The sequence below is a fragment of the Dendrobates tinctorius genome, unplaced genomic scaffold, assembly GCF_039654945.1.
Source record: "Dendrobates tinctorius isolate UK_male_01 unplaced genomic scaffold, ASM3965494v1 ptg000069l, whole genome shotgun sequence".
Taxonomy (NCBI): Eukaryota; Metazoa; Chordata; class Amphibia; order Anura; family Dendrobatidae; genus Dendrobates; species Dendrobates tinctorius.
Window position 1 is genome coordinate 3,715,070 of NW_027361737.1, and position 8,080 is coordinate 3,723,149.

An 8,080-nucleotide genomic window follows, 5' to 3' on the forward strand; every position below is an offset into this window, starting at 1 on the left:
AACGTTGGCCTGTAGTTCTTTTTTATAATATGCTAGATGTGTCAGCCCTCAATACCTATATTGTTTATAGTGAGACTCATCCAGAATTCCATGCCAACAGAAAGGACAAGAGACGTCCATACTTGACAGAACTTTGCTATGAACTTTTAATGCCTAACATGATGGAGAGAAGCAGAACAAAATGCTTACAAAGGCAAACAACAGAAGCTATGATCCGATGTGGTATACGTTTTCAGAAACATCCAGAGCCAAGAGATAAAAAAAAGAAAGCGATGTTATATTTGTCCAGCAAAGAAGGACAGGAAATCCGAGCGTGTCTGTACTACTTGTGGACAAAATGTCTGCAAGGAGCATTCTTCCGAACATATAACGTGTGAAAGTTGTTGCGGTCATTAGTAAAGTAGAAAATGAACCTTTAAAAAGAGATATTCCTGCACCATGTTTACTGCAACTTTTATATAAAAAACTTTTAGACAAAAAAACATTATTATAAAGAGTTATATCGAATGCGTATATTGGGCGTTTTAAGCCCGTTCAGTTACTCTTGGTTTTTTTTGCACATAGTAATGTTTTGAATTATTCACATCTTAGGCTGTGCTCCCACTGGCGCTGGGGTCTGCCAGGAGGTGATCCGTAATGGCTCTGATCTCTTGGTAACTCCAGTTAAGGCTGCTGGAATGCTGGGATTCCTCCAGCCTTAGCTGGGGTCACCAGGAGGTCAGATCCATTACAGATCTCCTCCTGGCAGACACCAGCGCTAGTGGGAATGCATCCTTACTTTGCAATTTTCAAATAAACTTTGAAAATTATTTTTGTTTGAGTTATTCCATGTTATTTGCACACGGGCCCAAAAGGCCCCAGGTATGTGAAAGTGTAGATTTTTATGGTCATGCATTCTAGGGGATGTGGAGGGAGCAGGAGATATTGCCGGACACACAGCAGGGGAGCAGCTGGCGTTACTGAACACCACTAACACAGGAGCTAGTGTTTTTCTCTGTGCAGACGGCACTTCTGAGTAACAACTGGCAGTGTTGGAGCCCAGAGTCAATCATGGAGTAGGCTGAGGCCTACTTGGAGCAAGTTTAATATCTGATGTAGTTTGAATGTGGAGGGAGCAGGAGATGTTGCCGGACACACAGCAGGGGAGTAGCTGGCGTTACTGAACTCTACTAACACAGGAGCTAGTGTTTTTTTCTGTGCAGACAGCACTTCTGAGCAGCAACTGGTTGTGTTGGAGCCCAGGGATTACAGTTCAGGTGGTAGAAACATGAACACAACAGGAGACATGGATACTGTTGCCAACCAATTATTTAATCTGGAAGAGGACTGGCAAATTCAGGCGAGATCCAGGCCTTGTTCATTTTCAGAAAAGTAAGCCGGTCAACGTTATCGGAGGATAGTCGCATGCGACGGTCTGTTAGTACACCACCTGCGGCACTAAAGACACGTTCCGCTAATACACTAGCAGAAGGACAAGTCAGCACCTCCAATGCATACTGGCTAAGCTCTGGCCACGTATCCAGCTTAGAGACCCAAAACTTGAAGGGGGAAGAGCCGTCTGGGAGTACATTGAGAGCACAAGACATGTAGTCTGTCACCATCTGACGGAAACGTTGCCTCCTGCTGACTGGAGCCATCTGTGAGGGTGTAGACATTTGTGGCGGGCACACAAAACTTTGCCACATTTGGGCCATACTGGTCTTGCCTTGTGCTAAGGCGCTGCTTCTGCTCCCTCTTTGTGCAGAGCTTCCTCCACTGCCTCGATGCACAGAGCTGCTTTGTAAAGCAAGATTCAGAACGACATAGGTAGGACGTACGATAGTCGGGACGACAATGGACAAAGGGTGGAGGAGTGTGGGGAAGGTGACTTGACGGACAGACGTGACTGGTAGAAGGAGGGGACGGTTTGTGCACTATGGACAGAGATTGACAGGTTAGAAAGGTAACAGCAGGGAAAGACAGAAAAGGGAGTGCAGTACCGTGAAATGACCACAAGATGGCAGGGGAGAGTAGTACAGGACTTAACATCAGCTTAGGGCATAGGAATCCGCTTAGTCATGGGGGGGCAGGGAGATAGGAGCCCGGGTGGGAAATTCCCCTGTGAGAGAGGGGATAAATAGAAGAAGGCGGGGCTCCAGGGAGTCTAGTCTAGTCCCGGGAGGAGCTCAGAAGAAGACGGAGAAAGTGAGAAGAGCTCGGCCAGGGGGACGGACAAAGGAGAGACAGTCAGGGGGGTGGCCCTGACCCGACGGACTGCAGGACAGGCAAGGAGAAGAGGCAGCCAGAGGGGAGACAGACAACGAGGCCCTGGGGGTACCGATTGGAAGATGACCTCGGGCAGGTGAAGCGCTGGGGGTAGATTGGTCTAGGACAGCCCCCAGTGAAAGATCCGCGAGGTGTGTTACTGCGACTGGAGCTGAAGAATAGGTACCCGGGCCTGGCGATACAGTGGTGTAAAGAAGCTGCGGTGCGTGTTTAGTGGTCGTCAGGAGGACGACAAATAAATCCGGAACTGTTACAAGTGGAAGCTGTCTCCGTCTCATCTTTGCCTCGTCTGGTAAGCAGTGGTCCACCCCCCTAGCCCAGTCCCCTACTACATTACCAGGCAACAGTCATTTATGCGCAGCTTTGTAGGACCTCGCCTTACCCCACTGCTGCGGGACGAACAAATTGAAGCCATTTTCGGATGGATGGCAGCTAACGCATCGACTTCAATTACTTCCCACTACTAGTAGTGGTAATGTGGACAGAGCAGGAGACATTGCCAGACACACATCAGGGGATCAGCTGATGTTACTGAACCCCAGTAACACAGGAATCAATCAATCAATCAAATTTATTATCGCCAAGTACATATTACATATATACAAGGAATTCTTTGTGGCAAAGAGGCAACATAATATATAACAACAGATACAACAAGTAACATGTAACAAGACAGATACAGTATATAGTCTGCACATGATGATTTAATTGTTGAACAGAGAGTGGATAGAAGCTGTTCATATGGCGGTTGGTGCTGCATTTGGGGACTCTGAAGCGCCGTCCTGAAGGGAGTAGTTGGAATGAGGAGTGTCCCGGGTGAGAGGGATCAGATGAAATTTTCAATGCGTGGGATCGAATACTCTTATCATAAAGATCCTGGATTTTAGGCAGGGGGAACCTATAATTCTCTCTGCTGTTCTGAAAGTCCCTTGTAAGCGGAGTTTGTCATGCGCAGTGGCTCCCCCATACCAGACTATCAGAGAGGAACAAATCACAGATCTGATGACAGCATTAAAGAATAAGATCAGCAGATTCTTAGACAAACCATATCTTTTCAGCTGACGCAGGAAGAACATCCTCTGTTGTGCTTTTCTTATAACAGCATCCACGTTTTTCCCCCATTTAAGATCATGAGAGATGATAACACCAAGGAATTTGGTCTCTGTGACCCTAAGAACCACTTCGTCATGGATGCAGATTGGAAGTATCTCATGTTGATCTTTCCTAAAATCCACAACCATCTCAGCAGTTTTTTTAGTGTTGAGTACAAGATTATTGGCTTTACACCAGTCACATATTCTTTTCACCTCACTCCGATACAAGTCTTCAGCATTTCCCCGGATGAGACCAATTAGTGTCATATCATCGGCAAATTTCAAGATTTTTACTGAGTCTGCTAAAGAGATGCAATCATTCGTATAGAGAGAAAACAGTAACGGGGACAAAACACACCCCTGAGGTGCCCCGATGTTTGTGACCAAGGTGTCCGAAGTGAATGGTCCAACTTTTACACTCTGCATCCTGGCTGTCAGGAAGTTATAAATCCACAAGCATAAGTTGAGAGGGACTCCAAGAGCTACCATTTTCTTATGAAGTAAATTCGGATCAATGGTATTGAACGCTGAGCTAAAGTCCATAAAAAGAATCCGGACATATGAGTGCAGTTCATCTGTATGATCCAAAATGTACTTCAGTGCCAGATTGACAGTGTCGTTTGCCGAACGATTCTCCTTATAGGCAAACTGAAGCGGGTCCCATAGCTTCTGCGTGAATTTTATCAGGTGGGACATCATAATTCTTTCGAAGACTTTCATAGCTACAGGTGTGAGTGCTACTGGTCTATAGTCGTTCAACTCAGAGGATCCCACTTTCTTGGGGACAGGGATAATTGTGGAACTTTTCCAAAACTGAGGTACAACGCACTCTTTCAGTGACACATTGTATATATTTGTCAGTAAAGGGGCAAGCTGGGTAGCACATACTTTCAGACACATTGGAGATACACCATCAGGGCCACGTGCCTTTTTGACCTTAAGTCCCTTCAGGATGCGTATCACCTCTGCCTCGGAGATCACTACTTGGGTGTTGCACAATGAATGATCTTTACATGAACAGACTGAGGAGCTTAGAGATGAATAGCCACTGTGTGTAGAGCTTGCCTCAAATCTGCAGTAGAATTCATTTAACTCTGCTGCCAGACTTCTGCTGGGGTTCACTATAGTGGGGTGGCTTTTATAATTGGTGACCTCTCTTAATCCTCTCCATGCAGATCTAGTATCTTTTGATGAGAACCTTTCCTCTTTGCATACTCGTGTTTGGCTAACTTGATCTCTTTAGATAGCGAGTTCCTAAGTTTCTTGAATTCAGTAATATCGCCTGCTTTATAAGCCTCCTCTTTTCTCTTATGGATCAACCTGACTTTATTTGTAAACCACGGCTTGTTGTTTCCCCGAAAGTGGACAGATTTGGATGGAATAAACGTGTCTTCACAAAAACGGATATATGAGGACACTGCATCAACCCATTCATCCAGACCCGAGCATGTTTCCTGGAATACCTCCAAGTCCGTGCATTCAAAGCATGCTTGTAGTTGCAATTTTGCCTCCTCAGACCATGTCTTCTTTGTATAAACTGTAGGTTTGGATGTTTTCAACCTTTGCCTGTAGGCTGGAATAAAATGAATTAGACAATGATCTGAAAAGCCCACTGCTGCTCTCCTCACTGCCCTGTAGGCCCCTTTTATGACTGTATAGCAGTGATCAAGCGTATTGTTCTCTCTCGTGAAGCAGTTTATATGTTGCGTAAATTTGGGGAGATCCAGGTTGAGTTTTCCTTTGTTAAAGTCCCCCATTACGATCACAAATGCTTCTGGAGATCCTTTCTCCCATTCTGATATTTTGCAAGCTAATTCACCAATAGCAGCTTTAACAGATGCTTGAGGGGGAATATATACTGCAACCAGAACCATAGATGAAAACTCTCTTGGAGAGTAAAATGGTCTACAATTGAGTGCAAGGTACTCTAAATCTGGAGAGCAACCTTTTCCCAGTATGTTAACATCACAGCACCAGCTAGTGTTGATGTAGAGACATACCCCACCCCCCTTTTGTTTACCTGAAGCTACACAATCACGGTCAGCTCTGTAGATAACAAAACCAGGTAGATCCAGACTACAATCAGGGATGGTCTCATTCAACCAGGTCTCGGTAAAACAAAGAGCAGCTGAATTGGCAATATCAGATCTCATGTTACAAAGTAAGCTCAGATCCTCAATTTTGTTAGATAAGGAACAGACATTAGCCAAGTGGAGTGAAGGAAGAGCTGTTCTGAACCCTCTCCTCCGAAGGCGTGCCAGGATGCCTCCTCTCCTACCTCTCTTGCAGTACACCTCCACAGGTTTCACAGAAGTAATGGATTTTATGTACTCAATTGTTGAATTAGCAATCATGCTCCAAGAAGGGGAGTCCATGAGAAATTGCGGATGATTCCAGAATAATAAATTGTCCCTTGAAATCATAACAGTAGGTTTACAGAGTGCAGTGGCCATGATTGCACTCAGCTTGTAGCTATAAAGACTGAACAGTCACAGCTTAGCAGAGTTAAATGTACAACTTTCCATAAAGGGTGCTCCCAGCACTGCTGGGGGGAGGGCACGGGTGCAACAAGACAGGGACATCAGGGGACACGCCAACAGTCAGTCCAAACCTGCCCAGCTCACCCCTTCAGCTCCACCTGGACCACAAGATCTCGAGAACATCTCCAGCACCGCACACTCCACCAGTTTTCCTATCCCGGGATCATCTGCTTGCTGGAAATGGGTACCAGTTGTAGGAAAGTTGGCAGGCAGCCAGCAGCTTCACTCTCTCCCAGCTGAAAACAGGCACGGAGCTCCACGAGGACAGAAAGACAACGGTCCCAGCTGGTCGCAGTCTCCACACTACTCCCAGCTCTGCCGAATCCTGTAGCCCTACAGCTCCACATGGACCACAAGATCTCCAGAACAACTCCAGCACCGCACACTCCACCAGGTTTCCTATCCTATTTTTTTCCTATCGGGAGATTTTTGTGTTTTGGCTCCGCAGCACAGGATGGCAGAGACCGCACCAGCCGCCGTTTCCCCTCCCGCAGAACCGGCTGCCAAATCCAAGAAGCAGCCAAAGAAATCCGTCGCCAAGAGCAGCAAGAAATCCTCTGGTCCCGGCATCTCCGAGCTGATCGTAAAAGCCGTGTCAGCCTCTAAGGAGCGCAGTGGGGTGTCTCTGGCCGCCCTGAAGAAGGCGCTGTCTGCCGGAGGGTACGATGTAGAGAAGAACAACAGCCGCCTGAAGCAGGCCGTCAGGTCTCTGGTCACCAAGGGCGCCCTCCTTCAGGTGAAGGGCAGCGGCGCCTCCGGGTCCTTCAAACTCAACAAGAAGCAGGAGACTAAAGTGGCCAAGAAGTCAGCAGCCAAGCCCAAGAAACCCGCTGCTGCCAAGAAAGCTGCCAAATCTCCGAAGAAGCCCAAGAAGGCTCTGACCACGGCCAAGAAGAGCCCGAAAAAGGCCAAGAAGCCCGCAGCTGCCAAGAAAGTGGTCAAGAGCCCCAAGAAGTCGAAAGCCGCTCCCAAGCCTAAGGCGGCGACAAAGAGTCCGGCTAAAAAGGCGGCCAAACCTAAAGCTGCCAAGAGTCCGGCTAAGAAAGCCAAGAAGCCCGCGGCAAAGAAATAAGGTGCGGACCCTGTTATTTTACACGGTGTTCCTATATAGGAACAATATATAGGAACCTATATAGGAACAAGTGTTGATTGTGAAGATGGCACATCTGAGCAGCAACTGGCGGTGTTGGAGGCCAGGGTAAGTACTACAGACAGAGTGGAGCCAGAGGCCTAATTGGAGCACGTTTAAAATCAGTAGTAGTCTACAACAGATATTAAACTTGATGAAATTAGGCCTCAGCCTACACCCTGATTGACCCTGGGCTCCAACATCGCCAGTTGCTGCTCAGAAGTGCCGTCTGCACAGTCAACATATGCTCCAGTGTTATTGGGGTTCAGAAATGTCATCTGATCCCTAGCTGTGTGTCCGGCAATTTCTCCTGCTCTGTCCACACTCACACAACTACAGATTTTAAACTTGCTCCAATTAGGCCTCTGTCTCCACTCTGTTTGTAGTATTTTCCCTGGGTTCCAGCACCGCCAGCTGTTTCCCAGCATTGTCTTTGGCACAGGTACTCCCTCCTGCCCAGCCTGATTCCAGCATGCCTGCTGTTTCCGGATAGTGTCAATGTCACTTTGCCACCAATACGTTGTCCTGTCGTGTTGCGGTCAGCTTAGCCGAGTCTATGGTGCCTGGCAGTTTAGGTACTTCCTATGTGGACTGCGGGATCTGGCAACAAAGGCTGGTTCCGTAGTGCCAATAGGACAAGCACTCCCTGTAGGACTATGGGTTTCGGTAACTGCGGCCGGCTTGTGGCCCTGCAACTTTGCTTTCTATGGGTACCTTCTGCTACCCATCCGGGTTCCAGTACAGTCAGCTGTTTCTCGGCAGTGCCTTTGGCTTAGGTGCCTCCTTCACGGTATCCGAGTTCCAGCAACGTCTGCTGGTCCTTGGTAGTGCTTTCTAGCACAGGTACCTCCTGCTTAGAAACCAGGTTCCCACACTGTCAGCTGGTCCTCGGTATTGCCATTGGCTCTTGTTCCTTCTGCTGCCCCTCCGGGTTCCAGCACCGTCAGCTGGTTCTCGGCAGTGTCTTTGGCACGGGTTCTCCCTCCTTCCCAGCCTGGTTCCAGCACGCCTGCTGTTTCCGGGTAGTGTCAACGACAATTTGCCACCAATCC

The 8,080-nt window shown here is 47.7% G+C and overlaps 1 protein-coding gene across 1 annotated transcript; it reads left to right on the top strand.

The window, feature by feature from the left end:
* The first annotated feature begins 6,353 nt into the window (after window positions 1–6,353).
* On the top strand, window positions 6,354–6,971 carry LOC141095356 (histone H1.3-like). Its single transcript, XM_073581328.1, has one exon. It carries the CDS (start codon window positions 6,354–6,356, stop codon window positions 6,969–6,971), a length of 618 nt encoding a protein of 205 aa, XP_073437429.1.
* The last annotated feature ends 1,109 nt before the right edge of the window (window positions 6,972–8,080 follow it).

Bases quoted from the DNA above. Each gene is read 5' to 3' on its own strand.
- LOC141095356 (XM_073581328.1), top strand. From the start codon at position 6,354: ATGGCAGAGACCGCACCAGCCGCCGTTTCCCCTCCCGCAGAACCGGCT.